The sequence below is a fragment of the Macaca mulatta genome, chromosome 19 (assembly GCF_049350105.2).
Source record: "Macaca mulatta isolate MMU2019108-1 chromosome 19, T2T-MMU8v2.0, whole genome shotgun sequence".
Taxonomy (NCBI): domain Eukaryota; kingdom Metazoa; phylum Chordata; class Mammalia; order Primates; family Cercopithecidae; genus Macaca; species Macaca mulatta.
In genome coordinates, this window is record NC_133424.1 from 9589863 (window position 1) to 9613106 (window position 23244).

The following is a 23244-nucleotide window of genomic DNA, read 5'->3' on the forward strand; positions in this document are numbered from 1 at the left end:
GAGGCGGAAGTTGCAGTGAGCCAAGATCGTACCATTGCACTCCACCCTTGGTGACAAGACCAAAACTCTATCTCAATAAATAAATAAATAAATGTTTGACCATTTATTATTAATGCATTACAATACTTTGCCATGTAAAAATATCATCTCCACGTAAAAAGGAACAATACAGAAGAAAATACGTAATCCTTATGCATCTAGTTACATAACATCAAAATATATAAAAATCACAAAATTACAATATGTTAATACATAAACATAATGGAAGAGTTTACCACACCTCTATCACTAAATAAGGTTAGAAAAAGAAATCTGAACATATGTACTGTACTTGGAAATACAATTAAGTTGCATTAATGTGCATATACCCTATATCCAAATATTAGAGAATATACATTGTTTTCAAAGAAACAACATGGGTAAAATTTGACCAATTTATAGGTTTACCAGTTAGATTCTGCATCCTGCTGGAAGTTAAAAGAACACCACCTCATAAACAAACAACAGATCATGTTGGCTTCAATCAGTTGTGTCTTTTTTTTTTTTTTTTTTTGAGACGGAGTCTTGCTCTGTCATCAGGCTGTAGTACAGTAGCGCGATCTCGGCTCACTGCAACCTCCGCCTCCTAGGTTCAAGCAATTCTCCTGCCTCAGTTTCCCAAGTAGCTGGGACTACAGGTGCATGCTGCCATGCTGTGCTAATTTTTTTGTATTTTTAGTAGAGACAGGGTTTCACCATGTTGGCCAGGATGGTCTTGATCTCCTGACCTCATGATCGTTAGGTGTTTCTTTTAGTCACGTAAGAAGTGTAACAATAAGGAGTTCAGAGCAGACGCAGCCAATCGGAGGCTCTTGGAGAGTCCAGAGCATTGTGATTTTTGGCTGCACTTTTGGTTTCTGTCATCATGGTCATAAAGAAGTTCTTCAAACTCTAGACCTTGAGGCCACCTTCCAAGAGACAGAATGGGTGAGATGAATGGAAAATAAGCGAGAACGAGCCAGGAGATGTTCCCCACAGTGACTTCTACTTACTTCTCATTGCCAGGTGAGTGGGAAAAAACTTGCCTGGGCTTCAAGAAAAACTCTAAGATTGAGAACATTCGATACCATTCACAGACAACTTGAACATGTTTCTTTCTTTAAGCAAATAAATGGAGGAGAATGGACACTGGGAAAGAAGCCAACATATTTGGCATATCAAGAGAGAAAATAATCAGTATCATGAAGCTCATGTGCTCTGACAAAAACACCATTAAATTAGAAAAACGTGTATTACAAATACTAATTTCCATTATGATAAACCGAATCACTCAGAAGGTATTTGGAAATAACTTTTTGAATATGCAATATGTCTTTAACAAGCAAATTATAATAAATACATTGCATTAAAATTACAAAATATAAGTTAATGTTTATTTTAGGGAACAGCTATACACGTTTATGTTAAAAGAAAAAAGACTAAAAAGTTAATGAGCTAGCAGTCCAATCTATAGATGAGACACTGATGTAGGAAATCCCACACTCAAAACAAGTTATCATACTTTTTGTTCCCAGTGAAAATTGTGGCCACTCAGTGAAGAGTTGAGGCTGAGGCATCCTAATACTGATTGCATTCCTAGGGGTTTCTCCATGTAAGTTCTCTCATATACAAGAAAGAGAAGAATCACTGAAAAATATTCCATTATTAATATACTCATAGGTTTTGCATCCAGGGCGAAGTTCCATATTTTCCATAACACAGAGGCATCACTGAAGGCTTTTTCTTTTTCTTTATATTTGCAAGTTTCTCTGCAGTGTGAATGCTCACAAGTTTCCTAACAAATGTGGAAAACCGGAAAGCTCTCCAATATTGATGATGTTCAATGGGGCATTCACCCCAGAATTAATCCGCAAGTCCCTTAAAAACTGAGAGAACATTCAAGGCTTTCCCATAGTCACTGCGGAATACCACATTACAGTTTGCTCAGAAATGTGAACACTTTTGCTGTAGGATATTCCGCATTTCTGAGTGTTGTTCCATTGTGTGATTTCCAGTGTGTGTCTTAAGGGATGACTGTCCCTGAAGGCTTCTGCACTCTGATGACCTTCACAGGTTTTCTCTCTTAGTGTGAGCTGTCACACGAATCCCTGCTGATAGCACTGAAGGCTTTCCTACAGCTGTTCCATTCTTCAGGATTCTCTCAGTACATAACCTTCTGGGCCCATGAGGGTGAGAGTTTGAGCTGAGAGCTTTACCACACAGATTGTCCTCAAAAGGTTTCTCTTCAGAGTGAATTAATAGGAGTTATTGAATGCTATTTCATATTGATTAGATTAAAAGGATGATGTGCTGATGGCTTTACTTCATTAATTCCATGGCAAGTTTCCCAGATGTTTCTGAGTGATCTGTTTCCTTCTGTAGTCTCTCACATTGTATCAGGATTGGTGTGTTGAGACCAACACAATAGGAAATAAGTGAAAGCTTAGCAGTCCTCCTGAGGATAGGTCATAAAAGTCATTTTGGCCTCTGTACTGGTCGCCTCTTGGATCACTAACCTTCGGGAGAACTTATTGCCAAATCAGAAAGGAACTCGGCCTTGTAAAGAGGCCTATGTGGAGAGGCCTGCATGGTAATGACTGAACGTCCCCTGACAACAACCAACACCAACTTTCCAGGCATGTGAATGAGTCATCTTGGAAGTGGACTGTTCATCAGTAAAGATGTTAGATGGCCACAGCTTTGGCTGACATCTTGACTGTAAGTAAGGGCATGAGAGATCCTGCCATGTAACTACAGAGATAAGCTGTTCCTGAATTCCTGACCTGTAGAAATTGTGAGATAATAAATGTTTGGTGTTTGTGGCCACAGAGTTTTGGGGGATCATTTGTTATGCTGCAACAAATAACTTATACATCCAGTGTGAGCTCTCTCAAACTATCTTAGGGATGAAAGATCAATGAGTGCTTTCCCCCAGAAGTTCCCACAGTTAATTCATATCCACCTATTATGTATTCTCTTGTGTACAGAAAGGTAGGAGTTACTTGTGAAGGATTTCCCACAATGATTACATTCATAGGGTTTTTCTCCAGTGTGAGTTCTTAAGTGTTTCTTCACAGCTGAGAGATTATTAAAGGCTTTTCCACAGTCACTGCACTCGTAGGGTTTCTCTCCAGTATGTATTCTCTTGTGCACAGTCAGAGAAAAGCTACTGCTGAAGGATTTCCCACACTCATTACATTCATAGGGTTTTTCTCCAGTATGAGTTCTTACGTGCTGTGTCAGATAGGAACTCTTCCTGAAGGTTTTCCCACAATCGTGACATTCGTAAGGTTTCTCCCCTGTATGAATGCTATTGTGCCCAGTGAGGGAGGACCTTGTGCTGAAAGCTTTTCCACACTGATTACATTCATGGTGATTCTCCCCCGTGTGAATCCTCTTGTGGCTTTTGAGGTTACAACTGGTGCGGAAGACGTGAAAACACTGGTTACATTCGTAGGGTTTTTCTCCGGTGTGAATTCTCACATGCAGTCTAAGGGATGAGGGATCACTAAATGCTTTCCCGCAGTGATTGCATTCATAGGGTTTCTCCCCATTGTGGATTCTCTTATGAATAGTAAGGTAAGATCTGCTACTGAAGGACTTCCCACACTGATTACAGTCATAGGGTTTTTCTCCAGTATGAATTCTCTTGTGCTGAGTTAGATTAGATTTTGTGCTGAAGACTTTAAAACACTGATTACATTCATTGAGTTTCACTCCACGATGACTTCTTTCCTGTGGATTAAGAGACGAATGATAACTATAATTTATAATATTTGAAATACTTAACGTTCTCATAGGAATTTTCTCTCCCAGGAATTCTGTTACATTATTATAATCGATATTTTGGCTACTTTCAGTGGTTGTATATGGTTTCTGTCCAGTTTTAGTGCTAAGCAAGTTAAAAAACATAGATGCTTTGCCACAAGTCCTTATCAGATTCACAAAACATTTTCTGATAAATTCTGGATGAAGTTTTGTTCCCAACAGTCAATATCTGAGCCACAGATAGGAAATATTTACTTGTGGGAACTCTCAGTGAAGAAATAAGTTTGAAGCTAACTCACACTTCTCTAAATATTTACAATTTTCACAGTGTCTCTCCAGGGACATGGCATTCTCAATTATAAATGACACTCTCCTTTAATCCCTCTCCTGGTTATTTTGTGCCCTTTCTAAACTTAGGGCATTCTCCTACTGTAGAGAACCAGAAATCACCCATGTTAGTCTTACCGTTTTTACACCTTTAGACTGTTCTTTTCTGAAAACATGCTTCTTAGGAGTTAACCATTTGACTTTAAGTAGAGTCTCCAAATCTGAAACAAAATGAAAAGAAATTTAGGTTGATGGAGAAAATAAATGGAAAAGTACACACATGAGTAAAGGCAGATTCTGAGGGATCAAGGTTTTTGAGGAAGTTTTGCAACAAAGAGGATTTGGTTATGAAAATTTTAGGTATTAATTTTAAAAAAGATTCTAGACAAATTGAGATTGATCACAGATTGGCGAAAGGAGGAGTGACCAGCAAAGTGGGAAGGAACTTAACGGAAATTTTCAAAAGAGTTGCATCTTTGTTTCTTCCCTGAGCCCGAAGGGAAGTATGAGATGATGATGAGAGAGTCAGAGAGAAAAGAAGGGACATGAGGAAGCTCATACCAAATGTTCTTGTGCATCTTTGGCAGGAACAGGGCATTTTACGAAGTTCCCTGATTGACATTAACTAATGTAATACTCCCAACCCCCAAGTCACTGGCCAGAGGTATTTCTCACAAGGGCTCATATCTGCCTGGTGCTCACCTGGACAGGTGCTTGGTAGAATTCCTCTTTCTTCTGTCATCACCTTCTTGTCTTGTTCCAACTGTGATATTAGACTGGGTTTATTAACACGACACCCTATTTATGGAAAAAGTACACATGATATAGGGAATGGTGCTGGGGACAACCAACTCCATGAAACAAATGCCAACATTTCTGAAGATGGAAAAGTGTGACTTTAGGAACAGTGAAATAAATAATCACTTTTTTTTTTTTCTTTTTTTTTGAGATGGAGTCTTGCTCTGTGCAGCGGCATGATCTCGGCCCACCGCAACCTCCGCCTCCCAGGTTCAAGTGATTCTCCTGCCTCAGCCTCCTGGGTAGCTGGGACTACAGACGCACGCCACCACGCCTGGCTAATTTTTATATTTTTAGTAGAGATGGGGTTTCACCATGTTGGCCAGGCGGGTCTCGATCTCCTGACCTTGTGACCCACCCACGTTGGCCTCCCAAAGTGCTGGGATTACAGGTGTAAGCCACTGCTCCCTGCCAATTACACCTTAATTCTAGTGCATACGGTAACTCTCACAGGGAACAAAAATGCAAGCATATTCAACTAGATATTCAGGGTGACAGGGCATAAGCAGCTCCAGAAGCCCATGCCTGAGTTCAAATGCACACTTCGGAGGCCCCGACACTTTTAACCATGAAGAATATAAAGTCAGGACAAGAAACAGATCTTCAGTTCGTAAGGCAGGAATTAGAGACAGCCCATGAGGGTGTCTTCATTAGTGTCATTCATCACTATACTCCCAAGCCCCTGCACAGACCTAGGAACACAGAGGTGCTTAAGAAAACTTGAGAGAAGTGATGACGGTGACAGTGGTGGAGGAGGGAGTTCCAGACGTTCATCCCTCCACAAAAACAGTGAGGAAACTGGCAAAAGCGGTCAGAATCAACTTTATTGGAATTGTGGAAATGTATCCAAAGTCCATAGCCATCAGGAGCATGCCTTCTCAGAAAACCCAGCTGAATCTGGGTAAGAGAGCTTTACGATACTTTAAATGGACCTCTTTCCCCCTGCTTTGTCTACAGCCTTGAAGACAACAGCCTGGATTCCTAGTACTCGCAGGGAGCAGAATAGACCTTACTCCGTGGTTGCTTTTCCTGGCCTAGCTGGTGGTTCCCCGAAGGACTGGCTCAAAGGGTTGCCTTTATTTATCTAACTCCAAATTCTTTCAGGGACTGAGCTGGTTACCTGGAACACATGTGATCAACACATGTGAAGGCAAATGTATTAGTCAGTACTGCCTGAGGCAAGAGAAGACAGTAGAAGCAAACAAAAGACTAACCAAAAAACCTGAAAGGAAAAATGGGGAAAAAGATGTTTGGGGAGTAGGACTTTGAAAATCTTCCTCATATTCTTAAGAACCTGTAATTCCAAGCACATACTCAGGGCTGGGAGCATGCCCAGAAAATACTTAGAAGGCACAAAAACCTCACCTTTTGGTGACCTTCAGGCTCTGCACATGCCAGAAATGAAGGTCAAGGCAGAGTTAACTGCCTATCTAAGTATTAAAGGCATGTCCCTATGTACACGTAGAGCCCGTGTAAAAAGACTGGAAGTTTTTTCCTTTCTTGTTCCAGGCCGTCAAATCACTATATGACCATTACGCTATCAGTGGCCACACAGGGCAGATACAGACATTACAAAGTTAGTTCTGAAATAGAACTACTGTATATCCTAACAAGAGTTTACAATATATAATATTCTAGAACTTTAGAATATATCAGAGTTCTATTTCAGAACTAACTTTAGAACTGTCATATGTTCTATAGATACATACAATACCAACAACAACAAGCAAAACAAACACTGGAGATGAGGAAAAGTCTCATTCCCAAATTGCTATATTATAATATTCCAAATGTGTAGTTTCCACAAAATAATTATGAGGCAAGCAAGGAAACAAACGTTGGGCCCATTACAAGACAAATGAAGCTGGTAGAAATTGTCCCTTCAGAAGTTCAAATACTGGACTTCACTAGACAAGTAAAATAAGTCAACCATTTTAAATCTGCTAAAAGATGTACAAGAAGTATGTATAAAGAACTAAAGGAAACCATGAGTACAAATTTTCATCAAATGAAAAACAGCAAAATAGGTACAACTATGGCATATGAAAAAAATACAAAAAAAAATGGAAAACATAAAGAGAAACTGTAGAAGGCAAATAAAAAAATTTGAGTTGAAAAGTGTAATAGCTGAAATGAAACATTCAGAACATATCTGAGCAAGCAGAAGACAAAATTGGTGACCATGAAGATAGGACAACTGATATTATCCAGTCTGAGGAGCAGAAAAAAGAGAGAGGCCAGGCACAGTGGCTCATAGCTGTAATCCCTGGCTCATAGCTGTAATCCCAGCATTTTGGGAGGCCAAGGCAGGAGGACTGCTTGCATCCAGGAGCTGAAGACCAGCCTGGGAAATATAGTGAGATCCTGACTCTACAAAAAATAAAAAAATTAGCTGGGCATGGTGATACACGTCTATGGTCATGCCTCCCTGTTTGGGAGGCTGAGATGGGAGGATCACTTGAGCCCAGGAGGTCAAGGCTGCAGTAAGCCACAATCACTCTGCTGCACTCCAGCCTGACAGAGTGAGTGAGAACCTGTCTCAAAGATACAGACAGAGAGAGAGACAGAGAGAGAGAGAATTTAAAAAAAGATGAACAGAGCCTGAGACCTGTAGGATACCATCAAACATATATATGATGCGGAGAAGACAGAGATGTGAAGAGAGAGAAAGGGGTGAGAAGGTTGAAGAAATAATGGCTAGAAACTTCCTAAAATGGGATGAAAGGCACAAATGTACAAATCTAAGAAGCTCAAAAACTCAAGTAGAATAAATTTGAAAAAATAGAGATTCATACTGAAACACACACACACACACACACACACACACACACACATTTTTTGAGCCAGGGTCTTATTCCGTCACCCAGGAGAGAGTACAGTGGTGTGATCATGGCTCACAGAAGCCTTCATCTCCTGGAGTCAAGCAATCCTTCCACCTCAGCCTTCCAAGAAGCTGGGACCACAGGTGTGCACCAGCACATCTGGCTAATTTTTAAATATTTTGTAGAGACAGGGTCTCTTTACGTTGCCCAGGCTGGTCTCATATTCCTGGCCTCAAGGGGTCTTCCTGCCTCAGCCTCACAAAGTGTTGGGATTACTGGCGTGAGCCATTGCACCCGGCATCAAACACATATTAATCAAGCTGTTGAAAGACAAAGGCAGCATCCTAAAAACAGCAAGAGGGAGGTGAACTATCACGTTACACAGGATCCTCGGTAAGATTAACAGCCAATTTCTCAATAGAAACCATGGAAACCACCAAGCACTGGAGTGGTATATTCAAAGTGTTGAGAAAAAATGGCAACCAAGAATTCTATGTCTGGCAAAACTCCCCTTCAGAAACAAAGAAATGAAGACCTTCCCAGAAACAAAGACTGAGTGTTTGTCACTATTACATCTACCCTACAAAAAATGATTGAGGGTGACTTCAGGACAAAATGAAAAGATAATAGATAGTAACTTGAATCCACAGAGAGAGGTGAAGAACACTGTAAAGGTAAATACAGAGGTGAATATCAAAGTCACGGACAATGTGTTTTTGGTTTGTAACTTCTCTTTTATTACTACATAATTTAAAGACAAAAGCATAAATGATTATACATCTACATTAATGGGCACATAATGCATACAGATGTAATTTGTGACAAAATTACTAAACAAAACAGCTACAGTAAAACAAAGTTTTTATATACTATTGAAACTAAGTTGCTATTAAACTAGATTGTTGTAAATTAAAGTGCTTATTAAAATTCTCAGGGCAACCACTAAGAAAATAACTAAAAAGGATAAAAAGAAATGAGAAGGGAATCAAAATGGCCCGCTAGAAAATATCTAACACAAAACAACAATGAAAGAACTGAGGAACAAAAATGATATGACACATAGAAAAAAGTAAATAGCTATCTATAGCAAATAGTAAATAGGCAGAAGTAGCTCCTTCCTTATCAGTAATTACATCATTGCAAGGTGGATTTTGGCAGAATGGATTTAAAAAATAACCCAATTACAGATGGTTCCCAGCTTACAATGGTATGATTTTTTAACTTTATGATGGTGCAAAGGTCATACGCATTCAGGAGAAACCACACTTCAAGTACCCTACAACCATTCTATGTTTCACTTTCAGTACAATACTCAATACATAATTTATAATTGTTGAGCTATTCAATACTGTATTTAAAATACCCTGTTATGTTAGATGATTTTGCCCCACTGTAGGCTAATGTAAGTGTTCTGAGCATATGTAGGCTAGGCTAACTGATGATGTTCAGTGGGTTAGGTGAATTAAATGCATTTTTGACTTTTCTTTTTTCATTGTTTTGCATTTTTGACTTATAGTATTTTTAACTTACAATGGCTTTACTGGGACATAACCTCATCAAAGTTGTGGAGCATCTGTACATACTGTCTATAAGAGACTTACTTTACATTCAAAGACACAAATATGGTTGATAGTGAAAGAATGGAAAAAGATTTCATTCAATAAATATTGTTATAAAACATAGAGAAAGACATTATAGATGTATAAAGCATCAATTTATGGAGAAAATGTAACAATTATAAACACATATGTGCCCAATAAGAACTCCAAAATGTATGAAGTAAAAACTGGCATAATGGAAGGAAGATATAGAAAGTTCTACAATAATCGCTTGAGACTTCAATACTCCACTTTCAATAATGGGTAGAACAACATATTAGAAGATAAAAAGGAAACAGAGAGCTTAAACAACAAACTAACTAGACCTAACAGATACATAAAGAACACATCACCCAACAAGAAAACGCATATTCATCTCAAATGCACATGGAACATTCTCCAGGATAGATGATATGTTAGGCTATAAAAAAAGTCTCACTAAATTTAAAAACAATGAATTCCTACAAAGTATCTTCCTTAACGACAATGGAATGAAATTAAAAATGAGTAACAGGGCTGGGCATGATGGCTTACACCTGTAATCCCAGCACTTTGAGAGGTAGAGGTGGGTGGATCACAATGTTAAGAGATTGAGACCATCCTGGCCAACATGGTGGAACTCCGTCTCTACTAAAAATACAAAAATTAGCTGGGCGTGGTGGTGCGCGCCTGTAGTCCCAGCTACTTGGGAGGCTGAGGCAGGAGAATCACTTGAGCCTGGGTGGCAGAGGTTGCAGTGAGCTGAGATTGTGCCACAGCACTCCAGCCTGGCGACAGAGTAAGACTCCGTCTCAAAAAAAATTAAAAGGTTATGTATTGGAAGCCTTAATATGGTTAAGGTGACAACACTACCCAAAATTATCTACAGAGGTAAAACAATCATTATCAAAATTCTGATAGTTTTTTTTCCTTTCAGAAATGCACAAACTGATCTGAAAATTCATGGTGCTGCAAGGGATCTTGAACAGACAAGTGTTGAATAAGAAGAACAAAGTAGAAAGATTTACACTTCCTGTTATCAAAACTTACTACAATGTAACAATCATCAAAGCAGTGTGGTACTGACCCAAGGATGGATATACAGACCAATGAATCCAGGAGCGGTGGCTCACGCCTGTAATCTCAGCACTTTGGGAGGCCCAGGCAGGCGGATCACGGTCAGGAGTTTGAATATAGACCAATGGAACAGAACTGAGAGTGCGTAAATAAACTCCAGTGTGCATGGCCACAGAATTTCAATAAGGATGCCAAGGTCATTTGATGGGGAAAGAACAATATCTTCTATAAAGGTGGTGAGACAACTGGATATACACATGCAAAGAGTGAAGCTGGCCCTTTCTCTACATCATATGCAAAATTCACTCAAAATCTATCAAACAGCTAAGTGGAAGAGTTAACACTAGAAAATTCTTAGAAGAAAACAGGGGTAAATCTTCATGACCTTGAGTTGAGCCATGGTTTCTTAGGTATCACACCAAGAGCACAAGCAAAAAAGAAAAACTAGATACAACGGACTTCATCACAACTAAAACTTTTTTTGTTGTTTGAGACGGAGTCTTGCTCTGTTGCCCAGGCTGGAGCACAGTGGATCTCAGCTCACTACAACCTCTGCCTCCCAGGTTCAAGCGATTCTCCTGCCTCAGCCTCCCGAGTAGCTGGGATTACAGGCACCTGCCACTATGCCCGGCTAGTTTTTGCATTTTCAGTAGAGATGGGGCTTCACCAAGTTGGCCAGGCTGGTCTTGAACTCCTGACCTCAGGTGATCCATCCGTCTCGGCCTCCCAAAGTGCTGGGATTACAGGCATGAGCCACCATGCCTGGTCACAATTAAAACTTTTGTGCATCAAAGGACACTATCAAGAAAATGAAAAGATACCCAAATAATAGAGAAATCACTTATGCATTGTATTTTGAATAAGGATTTGGTATCCGGAATATAAAATGAACTTTTAAAATCCGAAAACAAAAATAAACAACCCAAATAAAACATGGGCAGAGGGTTGGGAGCGGTAGTTCACACCTGTAATCCCAGCACTTTGGGAGGCCAAGGCAGGCAGATCACTTGAGGCCAGGAGTTTGAGACCAGCCTGATCAACACAGCGAAACCATGTCTATAAAAAATACAAAAAAATTCAGCCAGGCATGGTGGCGCATGCCTGTAATTCCAGCTACTTGGGAGGCTGAGGAATGAGAATCACTTGAACCTGGAAGGCGGAGGTTGCAGTGAGCTGAGATCACGCTGCACCATTGCACTCCAGCCTGGGTGACAGAGGGAGACTCTGTGTCAAAACAAGCAAACAAACAAACAAACAAACAACAATAACAAAAATGGGCAAAGGACTTGAATAGACACTTTTCCAAAGAAAAATACTCAGCAAGTACATGAAAAGATGTTCATGTCATTTGTCATTACAAAACTGCAAATCAAAACACAACGAGATAGCACTTCACACCTACTGGTATGACTATAACCAAAAAGGCAAGTGCTGGACAGATGTGGAGAAGCTGGAACCCTCATGCATTGGTGGGAATGTGCAGTGGTGCAGCTGCTGTGGAAAAGTCTGGCAGTTCCTAAAGAAGCTAAACACAGACCTAGCCTTCCACTCCTAGTATATACCCAAGAAAATGCGAAGTGGGCGTTTAAACGAAAGCTTGTACACAAAAATTCATAGTATTATAGCATTATTCCTGATAGTCAAAAAGTGGAAACAACTGAAATGTTTATTAATAGAAAAATGGATTGGGCAAAATGTGGTATGTCCATACAATGCAATATTATTCAGTCATAAGGAATGAAGCACTGGGACAACATACAACATAGCTAAGCTTTTTTTTTTTTTTTTTTTTTTTGAGACACAGTCGTGCTCTGTTGCCCAGGCTGCAGTGCAATGATGCGATCTTGCCTCACTGCAACCTCTGCCTCCTGGTTCAAGCAATTCTCGTGCCTCAGCCTCCTGACTAGCTGGGATTACAGGAGTGCACCACCATGTCCGGCTAATTTTTGTATTTTTAGTAGAGACGGGGTTTCACCATGTTGGTCAGACTGGTCTTGAACTCCTGACCTCGTGATCCGCCCGCCTCGGCCTCCCAAATTGCTGGGATTACAGGTGTGAGCCATCGCGCCCAGCCCATAGCTAAGCTTTTAAAACACTGTGCTACATGAAAGAAGTCAGACACAAAAGGTAACGTATTTTATAATTCCATTTATATGATATATTCTGGATAGGCAAATTCCTAAAGACAGAAACCATATGAGTGGTTACCAGCAGCAGTAGGTAGGGAATGGCTGCTTCACAGGGACGAGGTTTCTTTGAGGATGATGAAAATGTTGTGATATTAGATAGTGTTGATGGTTGCACAATACTATGAATATATTAAAAACCACTGGACTGGACATCTTCGAATGGTTAAAATGGTGACTTTTATGTTGTATGGATTTTACCACAATAAAAAAAACAAGAAAAGCCGGCAAGTCTTGCCACGGGAGCCATTAAATAAATGCAGGAATGATGTCAGGCTTACCCAGCGAGGCCAGGTTCCTGCAGTTCTCCAGCATCACGTCCCTGTACAGTGTCCTTTGGGCAGGGTCCAGCAATGCCCACTCCTCCTGGGTGAACTCCACGGCCACATCCTCGAAGGTCACCAAGCCCTAAAGCATTGCAAACATCACAGCTTAGCCAAGGACTACCCGCACCAACATGCACAGGAATAGGGCCCAGAAGAACAGAGCCACGGCTAGGGAAACCTGAGCACGAGATGTGGGGTGGGGTTCCGAGCTCCCCTCCCTGGCTTCTGAGCTCAGCCCTCAATGCTTGTCTCCTTAGGCCACTCCCAGGCCCAGTGCCCAGTACCACAGAGCAGCCGTCTTTTCTCTCAGGCTGGGCGCTCCTGTGACCTCGTTTCCCTCAGTCTCCAGGGGAGCACAGGCCCGTAACACGGCAGAAATCGGAGAAATAGTTGGTAAGTGAATGAATGATTTCCGTACAGCCTTCGTTCATCGCTTGGGCTTAGAACATTGTCATGTCTTTACCTGGCTTTCCCTTAAAACTCGCAGGAGCACGTGATGTACTTAGGGACCCTGGAGGGGGCTCTGAACCTGTAGTAAACGTTGACACACACTGACATTTTCTGGGCAGCCCTCACCCTCCATCAGATGCCTGGAAATCCTGGGATGCCTGAGGACCTGGTTTGGCCATGAGGCTCCAGGCTGCTGGAAGGTACCAAGTCTAACCTTCTAGTCAAAGGAGTAATGACTTGGGAAAAGGAGCATCCGACTCACCCGTAGCCAGCTTGTCAGGAGCTCATCAACCAGCTCTCCGCTCTCTGTGTGTCCTTTTTGCTGAGAGGCTGGGAACGGGGAAGATGGAGCTGGAGGAGGAGAAACGAGTCCCAGGGATTCAGGCTTGTCTAATGCCCACAGATCTGCCCATGATCAACCATATCCACCTCCCACTCACACATGGATGAGGCACCCACACAGCGCCAACCCACACTCCACACAAACACCTACCCACAGCTCTCCTAAGATACCCAAACACAGCTCTGTCTCACCAACCAAAAACAGGGCTCAAGGTCTGACTGCACTTGGGGAAGGGATTATTCCCACTTCACAGATGAGGAAACCGAAGTTCCAAGGGTGTCACTGTGTTTTTATCAGGTTCACAGAAAGAACTAAAGGGAGAATTCAAAAGTTCCAGCACATTCACCACAGAGGCGACATCCATAGACATCCAAACGCCTAAGTCCCAAATCCCAAGAGCCGCCCGATCAGACACCGAGGACCTCTGGGCCCTGGGGCTCCACTCCTGCCTCACCTGCTCTGCCCAACCCCCTCCCGTCCCATGCTGTGGGTCAGAGCCTTTCAAGCCTGGACTCTGAGAAATGCCAGGACCCCACGACTCACCAGCAGTCGGGGGCAGGACGACGGCTGCCATCCTGTGACTCCGACAGCAACAGGGCAGCCGGGAAGCAGGACGCTCCTCCCTTATTCCACAGCGCTCTCAGGACGGAGCTCTGGAAGAAACGGGACCACTCCAAGTCTCCATGGCCACCTCCCTCTCCGGCTGCTGCTGATGGGCCCTCCTCAGCCCATCCTTCCCATCCTCCTTCAAATGCAAGTTCTGGCTTCCACAATGGGCCTTTATTTTGCTGACCAGGCAATCATTCAGGGCCACCTGATGGAAAACTTGCCTTCCTCTGTCCCCAACACAATGACCGGTACCTCCCTGCCCCACCCACTTTGAGAACCTTGGCTTCGCACAGTCTCACGGCACGTTCTTCCTATCCACAAACGCAATCCCGGCTACTTCCTCCTTCCCTGGGGACTCCGGTGCCTCCATCACTCCTCCCACCTCCAGTCCCAGTTCCTGGAGGACGTCAGAGACCCCCAGAGTCTCAGGAGTTCCTCAGTTCCAGGGCCCTTTGACCCTTCTCTCCTCATCAGCCACACGTTTCCACACGCCCCCTCAGCCTTGATCAGCACCGGGCACTGTCCCATCACCCAGAACAACGTTCAGAAACTCCCCTCTCTCGGAACCCACCTCCCTCCTCAACTTCCACCGCGTTCACTAATTTTTTCTGTCACCGCATGTCCTCTGACAACACACAGGCCTCAGTCACCTCCCCCACCTCAGTCACCTGCCTCCTGCCTCAGTCACCCCGATCCTGCCTCGGTCACCCCGATCCTGCCTCGGTCACCCCCTCCTGCCCATGCCCTGCCTCAGTTACCCCCTCTCCTGCCCTTGGTCACCCCCCTCCTGCCTGTGCTCGGCCTCAGTCACCCCCCTCCTGCCGCACTCAGCCCCTCTCCTACCCATGCTCTGCCTTGGTCACCCCCTCTCCTGCCTCAGCCACCCCATCTCTTGATTTCATCCTCACCCAGCTTGGATGTCACTGTCCCTCATTTCAGCTGATTTCCTCCTCCCCACTCCACACCGTCATGCCAGCCCAGGCATGACTCCAAACATCCACCGGCTCCAGGGGACATTTGGGCAGACCACCCTGTGCAAGGGCTGTGACGCTGCCACTCTGGAGTAACACGGTCACCAATGTGAAAAGAACCCTCAGCCTGCAGGGCGATCCCACAGGTCAGCGTGGCTTCCCACTCGTCAAACCTCCTCTTCCTCTTTAAACCTCACACCTTCTCCCCTGTCCTCTCTGTGGTAACTGCTTCCTAACGAGCCCCTGATGATCCCAGCCTCCCGGTGCCCACACCCTGTGTAGAAGACCTGACACACACACAGGATTAGGGCTGACCTGTGTGACCAGCAGAATATGGCTGAGGAGACAGCGGGGATGGGTACAGGGTTGACTTCCAGGGCCCAGGTCCTAGAAGGCACTGAAGCTGCTTCCGTCTTGGTCTCCTGGATGCTGCTCTAGGGGATGCCAGTTGCCATGCTGGGAAGATGCTCAAGTGGCCCTGTGTAGAGGCCTATGTGGAGAGGAACTGAGGCCTCCCACCGACAGCCAGCTCTGACTCGCAGGCCATGGAGTGGCCCCCGGTACCGGTTGAGCCTTCGGATGATACGAACTCAGCTGACAGCCTTCTGCAAGTTTCCAGCCAGAGCCTTCCAGCCAAGCCGCTCCTGAATTCCTGAAACACAAAAGCAGAGACAGACGATACACGGTCATTTTTTCAAGTGACTAAGGTTTGAGATCATTTGTTAGGCAGCAGGAGACGACACATCATCTCATTTTCAGCAGACAGTCCCAATCCCGCTTCTCAGGGTAATGATCACGAGGATCTACTTTCCTGTGTTGCTGTCAGCACTGCAACCTGCACCCCACTCTCCCGCCTCCTCCCATTGCAGACAAGGAGCTGCCTGCCTTCTCCACAGGACCTGCTGGGCAGTTCTGGCCTGGGATCCACCCGCCTGCTTTTGAGGAGCTGTCTGTGCTCGAAGCTCTCTCCTCCGCTAATTTTTGTAGTTTTAGTAGTCAGGGTTTCACCATATTGGCCATGCTGGTCTCAACCTCCTGACCCCAGGTGATCCACCCGCATCGGCCTCCCAAAGTGCCGGGATTACAGGCGTGAGCCACCACGCCCAGCCCGAAAATGAATTTTCAATTGTGTTTCATTCTCATTGGTTTAACTGAAATAGCTCCATGTGGCTAGTGGCTACCATGCTGGACAGCGCCTAGACAAGCACAGGCCTGACTTCCTTGAGGATGCAGAGGCGAGGCCCTGTGAGTGGCAGAGTGAGGGTGGGCACATGGCCTTGGGCCAAGGAGGCTGCCTGCAGGTTTGCACAGACAGGAGCTGGGGCACAGAGAGTGCTCTGAGCCCTCTGACCAATGCATGGAGGAAAGCGAGCAGCATCACATTTTCTCAGCTCTAAATTCCCAGGTCTCTTCTTTCTACGTCCTTCCTACTCCAGGACCATTACTCAGGCTTAGGCCACAATCATCTGATTCCTAAATTACCTCCGAACACCTTCTCTTTTGCCTCTTAAATGTCTTCCTTCTGAATCCTGAAGTTCTTGTTATCTACATGCTTACACTACATGCAAATCGCATCACTCTCCGGCCTACAACTCTTCAGTGTGTTCCCACTGGCCTGAGAACAGAGTCTGAAGTGAGGCCTCGCCTGGTTCTGCCTCTCTCTCGGTCTTGGTCACACCTCTTTCCCTGTTTTGTTTTTGTTTTTTGAGGAGTCTCACTCTGACGCTCTGGAGTGCTGTGGCGCGATCTTGGCTCACTGCAACTTTCGCCTCCCAGGTTCAAGCAATTCTCCTGCCTCGGCCTCCCAAGCAGCCGGGACTACAGGCGTGCGCCACCACACCCAGCTAATTTTCGTAATTTTAGTAGAGACGGGGTTTCACCATGTTGGCCAGGCTGGTCTAGAACTTCTGGTATCAGGTGATCCACTCACCTTGGTCTCCCAAAGTGCTGGGATTACAGGCGTGACCACCACGCCCGGCTTCTTTCCCTGTTCTTGTCTCAGCTTCAGCCATCCCTGTGTTCCCAGTGCAGGGAGCATGGCAGCCTCTCTCCTGCTGCGGGGGCTTTCCTTACGCAGCTTCCTTGACAGGCAGTGCTCTCTTGGACATATCCCTGTCCCCTCACTCCAGTCAAGCCCTATGACTAGCTACATCTGACCCTGACTTGGAGATGGAGCAGCAATTCCCTTTTTTAGGGGCCTGTGAACCCCAAATGGAAAAATAAAGGAAAATCTTGAAGTTCCTTTAAGGGAAATTCCAGGCAGCCAGCTAGCCCCAAAAGTAAATAAGGAACTTGTTAAACAAGAAGGTAACAGTAACCTAAACCAACAGCCAAAGAAGTTAAGGTTCCAGAGATGTTTGCTTTCCCCATGAAAACTAAAGATAATGCCTTAACATGCGTCCCTGAGTTGCCTTTCAGAGGCTGGGACTCCCACTGAGGACCCCCACCAAACGGAGCTGCTGGCTCAGAGACCCCAGATGAGGGGGGCGTGAAGGCTGAGCTTCAGCATCCATTGGGCTAAGTTTCTTGCTGAGGGGCTTGGAGAAAGTCACTTCCCTCAGCCCGTTCACATTTTCCTACTGACTCTAAATTTTTAAACAAAGCTTCTTTTCCTTAACCAATTACAAATCAGAAAATCTTTGAATCTACCGTACGCTCCTGCTTCAAGACATCCTTGCCCTTTTAGGTCTAAACCAGCGTCTAACCTCCATGTATTGCTTTATGATTTTGCCTGTAGCTTCTGCTTTTCTGTAATTTACCGTTGCCTTCAGAAATCCTTGCCTAGCTGGGCACGGTGGCTCACGCCTGTAACCCCAGTACTTTGGGAGGCCTAGGCGGGCAGATCACCTGAGGTCAGGAGTTTGAGGCCAACCTGGCTAACATGGTGAAACTCTGCCTCTACTAAAAATACAAAACATTTGCCGGGTGTGGTGGTATGTGCCTGTAATCACAGGGACTCGGGAGGCTAAGGCAGAAAAATCACTTGAACCTGGGAGGTAGAGGTTGTAGAGAGCTGAGATCGCACCATTGCACTCCAGCCTGGGCGACCAATAGAGATTCTGTCTGATAAAAAAAAAAAAAAAAAAAAAAAAAAGGCCGGGTGTGGTGGCTCATGCCTGTACCATCTCAGCACTTTGGGAGGCTGAGGGGGGTGGATCATGAGGTCAGGAGATCAAGACCAGCTGGGCCAACATGGTGAAACCCTGTCTCTACTAAAAATACACAAATTAGCCAGGTGTGGTGGTGGGCGCTTGTAATCCCAGCTACTCAGGAGGCTGAGGCAGGAGAATTGGTTGAATCTGGGAGGCGGGGATTGCAGTGAGCTGAGATTGCGACACTGCACTCCAACCTGGGTGACAGAGCAAGACTCCGTCTCCAAAAAAAAAAGAAAAAAAAAAAATTCCTTGCCTAACAGCCACTTGGGAAGGCCAGGATTTGAACAATTAATGGTCTGGTCCTCTTTGCTTAGTGTTCTGCAATAAAAGCTTTTCTATCTGATGCAGCAACCCTCAACATAGACATCTGGTTTCACTGTACCACCAGGTGACAAGACCCCAGTTCGGTTCTATAACAACTTAAGCTCTCAAGCTAAATATCCTTCCCAAGAAAGCTTCCCTGTTCCCTCTGATCAAGTTCACTTGTGCCAAGCTCCCACACCACTCCTGTCATTCATTGTTTAACATTCATCTTCCCTGTTAGAAGGTAAACTTTACGGAGGTAGGACAGGGGCCATTTCAGGTCCTCTAGGGTCCCCGTGCATCTGACCCAGGACCTGACTCATGGAGGTGACCTGGTTTGCCAAGGATTGTCCTGGTTTGAACACTGGATGTCCTGTGCCCTAGCAAATCCCTTGGTACTGAATAAATGAGGATGGTTGGTCTCCATAAACTGTGTACTCAAATAATATCTATTGCAGGGTAAGTAAACATTCCCTCAAGAGTGGTGCAGGAAAGCTAGAATGGAAAAGGTACACACACACACACACACACACAATCAGTAAAAACCCCACCATTTAATACAAGATTACTTAACATGATTCTCTGCAATATGAATCACCACACTGTTATTTCACAGAAGTTTTAAGAAACAAAGTTAATTCCTATTAGGAGGTGACATGGTTTGGTTCTGTCTCTCCCACCCAGGTCTCATCTCCAGTTGTAATAATCCCCACATGTCAGAGGAGGGGCCAGGAAGGAGGTGACTGAATCATGGGGTTGGACTTCCCTCTTGCTGTTCTGACAGTAAGTTCTCATGAGATTTGATGGTTTAAAAGTCTGACGCTTACCTCTTCTCTCTCTCTCCTGCAGCCATGTAAGACGTGCCTTGCTTTCCCTTTGCTTTCCACCATGATTGTAAGTTTCCTGAGGCCTCCCCCGCCACGCAGAACTGTGAGTCAATTAAACTTCTTTCCTTTATACATCATCCAGTCTCAGGAAGTTATTTAAAGTAGTGTGAAAACTCTCAGGTAGTTCTTTATAGCAGTGTGAAAACGGACTAATACAGGAGGCAAGGTGCAGAGGACAATCGTTTTGGAAACCAGTGCCCTACCCTTCAATTTATAAGTTGTTGCTTAATATTCTTCCAAATGGGGAAAAAAAATCCCACTGCTCAAAACACATCTGGTTGCCAGTCAATTTAATTTTAAATTTGTTACTAATGTAAGAAACCTCAAATCATCCTTTTTATAAATGTCCTCATATTTTGAAGTTTGGTGGAGGCTGATATGCCTTTAGAAATAAAATCGACAGCCGGGCACAGTGGCTCATGCCTGTAATCCCAGCACTTTGGGAGGTTGAGGCAGGCGGATCACTTGAGGTCAGGAGTTCAAGATCAGCCTGGCCAACATGGCAAAAATCCGTCTCTACTAAAAATACAAACAAAATTAGCTGGGCGTGGTGGTACTTGCCTGTAGTCCCAGCTACGCAGGAAACTGAGGCAGGAGAATTGCTTGAATCTGGAAGGTGGAGGTTGAAGTGAGACAAGATTGCTCCATTGCACTCCAGCCTGGGCAACAGAGTGAGACTTGGTCTCAAGAAAAAAAAAAAAGTCAAATCAAACAGGCCTGAAGAATGTTGCTGAGTAGTCCTGCTAGTTGTTAGTGGGAAGACTTGTAACACTACATATACATGTAAAATTTTCTACATTTATACTTATATAAAATCCAGAAACTTTTAGCATTATAGCATATCAGAAAATCTGCATTTAGCTACAGTTACACATCTTTACATTATTTGTATGTCTGTTTTGTAGACACTTATTTGCATGTGACTGTATTTACTTATTTATACACATATAACCAAAAATACCTCTGTCTTTTTACCTTGAACTTTCCTTAAGATACCTTCACTCTTAGTGACTTCCATGTGGTTACAACCCCAGCACAGGAAAAGCCTGTGAGCAGTTCTTCTACACAGCAGAGCCTGCTGGAACCTTGTTGTAGGTTCCACACTGTACTCACCTGGTCACACACAAATCCACAACGACAGGTGGACCTTGCGGCAGGCTTCAACACGAATCTGAGCTTGAATGATGTTTTTCTCATCTGAAAAAAAAAAGAGGCACAAAGATTTCTTTCCAGGATTTGTATAGGTTGTACAGTTGTTGGACACAGCTGTTGGAAACACCATCCCATTCACTTTTTTGGGTACTCAATGATTAAACGTGTAATAAGGGCCCAGCCTGTGGGCCGGGACTGGATTTACCTGATTCCTATCCGGCCATCTGCTCCTTAAGAGGGGAGAAAGCAGCTTAACGCTGTGTGCATTTGACTTGCTCAACTTCTTAGATTGGAGAGAGCTTCTATGGTGACTCCAGAGGCTTTAAAAATATCTTGTCACTTAGAGGCCCTAGTAAGTGACTAAGCTGAATTTTTAACAATGTATACGGTTTATTCAGAACTGTAGGTATTTTTTTTTTAAGGCCCTAGAGCAGGGTTTCCAAACCTGGCACTACTGATAATTCCTTGTTGTGGGGGACTGTCCTGTACAACGTAGAATCTTTAAGAGCGAGCAGAGTCCCTCTTCCCCGGCCTCCACCCTCTAGGTGACAGTAGCAGCCTCCCCTCCCCACAATTTGTGACAACCACAGCCGTCTCCAGCTACAGTCCAAAGTCCCCCGGGGCGCAGAATCGCCCTGGATGAGGGCGACTGGGGCTCTCTGAGGAGGTGACAACGGCGCGGGCCCCGATCCAGGGGCAAGCAGCAGCTTCGCGCTGACCAGCTTGCACACAGCCGGAGGCCTCATGGACAGAAACACGGCTACCGGGAGGGACGCAGGGCCCACGGCTGGCGGTGTCCGCGGCCCACGTCGCCCTCTGGACTCGGACCCGAGGCCCCGCCAGTCGCTCACCAAGCCCGGCCCCTCCCGCGGGGTCCAAAAGCGCCGACTCGCGGGGACCGAGGGACTCGCTCTCCGGTGCCCCACGCGCAGCCCCTCCCACGGCACCGCCCCGCGCTTCCGCTTCCGGTCTGGGAAGAGCCGCGCTACATGTTCGCTTCCGGCTCACACGGTCAGCCTCGCAGAGTCGAACGTGTTGGGGGTTCGGCGCTTAGGCGGCAGGCGCGGCGGGCGGGAGCGGCGGCCGCGCACCCCAGCCTCGGGCAGAGGTGTTCTAGTTTGCTTAGTGGGCACAAAGTTGGGCCCTGGCCTGCGGCAGTAGTGTGGGCAGGGTTGGCCCTGGGGGCGGAGCCAGGCTGATTGTGGGCGGAGATTAGTTCCGGGGCGGGGCTGAAGGCGGGGAACCGGCTGCGGCCGTACCAGGCCTGGAGGGTGAGGCTGATTGAGCAGACACCAGTTCCAGGGGCGGGGCTGTGGGTGGGGCCCAGTTCTCGGGGCGGATGGTACAAGGCTTGCAGAGCTGGGGTGACTGAGCAGAGACCAGTTACAGGGGCGGAGACCTCCATTTCCTGGGCGGGGCTGAGCGGGAACCAGACGGTGGTGGTGCCAGCCCTGGAAAATGGGGCTGGCTGTGGGCGGAGATCAGTTCCGGGCAAGGCAGAGGGCGGGGACTAGGCTGTGGGTGTACCGGCCCTGGAGGGCAGTGCTGATTGGCAGAGATCAGTTCTGGGGCGGAGCTATGGGTGGCACCAAGCCTGGGGTCGGGGCTGGCTGTGGGCGGAGACCAGTTCTGGGGGCGGGACTGTGGGCTGCACCAGGCCTAGGGATGGGGCAGTGGGTGGAGACCAGTTCCAGGGGCAGGGATCTGGGTATGAATAAAACGGTGTCTGATGTGGGTGGGTTGGGATAGGCCCAGGAGCCGGGATTGTGGGAGATAAGATTCAGGGGCAGGGCTTTCCTTGTATCCCTAGATTTTGATACAGTTACTTCGCCATGTGCATACAACCCGATAGAATCAGATTATATATGCACATTTGTCTATAATTTGCTTTCCCAAGGCAGAACATAGTGATTTAACACTAAGAGTTTTGGGGAGCAGGAGAGGACTGAGTCATAGATACACATATAGGAAAACTTAAGAGTGGTACAAAGTCAGTCAAATATTCTCCCACCACTATCTTCCAGTTCTTTTGCTCACAGGCAAACATAATTTTTATCTTTATCTTTCCAGATATAGTGTGGACATGTATGTGTGTGTATGTGTGTATGCTGTAGTCATATTCATGGAATAAATGCTATTACTCCCCCTCCTACACACACACACAAGTCACTGTTTTATACACCATGGATATGGACTGAACAAAATAGGTAAACGTACTTGCCCTCGGAGAACGTGCATTTTAGTTGTGGGGTGGGCAGGAGGAGTGAACAGTGAATGTGATAAATAGAATACATGGTATGTTGGTGTGTTAGATACTGGTAAGTGCTGGTTGGGCGTGGTGGCTCACGCTTGTAATCTCAACACTGTGGGAGGCCGAGGTGGGCGGATCACCTGAGGTCAGGAGTTCGAGACCAGCTTGGCCAACATGGTGAAACCCCGTCTCTACTAAAAATACAAAATTAGCCAGGCATGGTG

At 45.4% G+C, this 23244-nt stretch overlaps 1 protein-coding gene across 28 annotated transcripts; it reads right to left on the reverse strand.

Annotated features, from left to right (window-relative positions):
- Positions 1–90: 90 nt before the first annotated feature.
- On the reverse strand, positions 91–21949 carry ZNF558 (zinc finger protein 558). 28 transcript variants are annotated; one of them, XM_077979858.1, is made up of 10 exons: positions 21621–21949; positions 20731–20814; positions 20179–20226; positions 15588–15924; positions 14236–14345; positions 13612–13700; positions 12855–12981; positions 4816–4911; positions 4252–4334; positions 91–3753 (listed from the first exon to the last, which is right to left on the reverse strand). In XM_077979858.1, the coding sequence occupies exons 5-10, from the start codon at positions 14264–14266 to the stop codon at positions 2971–2973; spliced, it is 1209 nt and encodes a 402-aa protein (XP_077835984.1). In that variant the 5' UTR covers positions 14267–14345; positions 15588–15924; positions 20179–20226; positions 20731–20814; positions 21621–21949; the 3' UTR covers positions 91–2970. The 28 variants fall into 28 exon arrangements, with proteins under 28 accessions (XP_077835984.1, XP_077835994.1, XP_077835999.1 ...); XM_077979868.1 differs by having other exon boundaries at positions 14236–14506; XM_077979873.1 differs by having other exon boundaries at positions 13612–13679; positions 20179–20300.
- Between the last annotated feature and the right edge of the window lie 1295 nt (positions 21950–23244).

What these genes read in the sequence shown, in the direction of transcription:
- ZNF558 (XM_077979852.1), bottom strand. Translation starts at nt 14,266, where the DNA reads ATGGCAGCCGTCGTCCTGCCCCCGACTGCTG. An exon ending in CGTCCTGCCCCCGACTGCTG is followed by an intron (nt 13,701 to 14,235) that starts GTGAGTCGTGGG and finishes CTCCTCCTCCAG; the next exon opens with CTCCATCTTCCCCGTTCCCA. An exon ending in CAGGAACCTGGCCTCGCTGG is followed by an intron (nt 4,912 to 12,854) that starts GTAAGCCTGACA and finishes TTCCATAAATAG; the next exon opens with GGTGTCGTGTTAATAAACCC.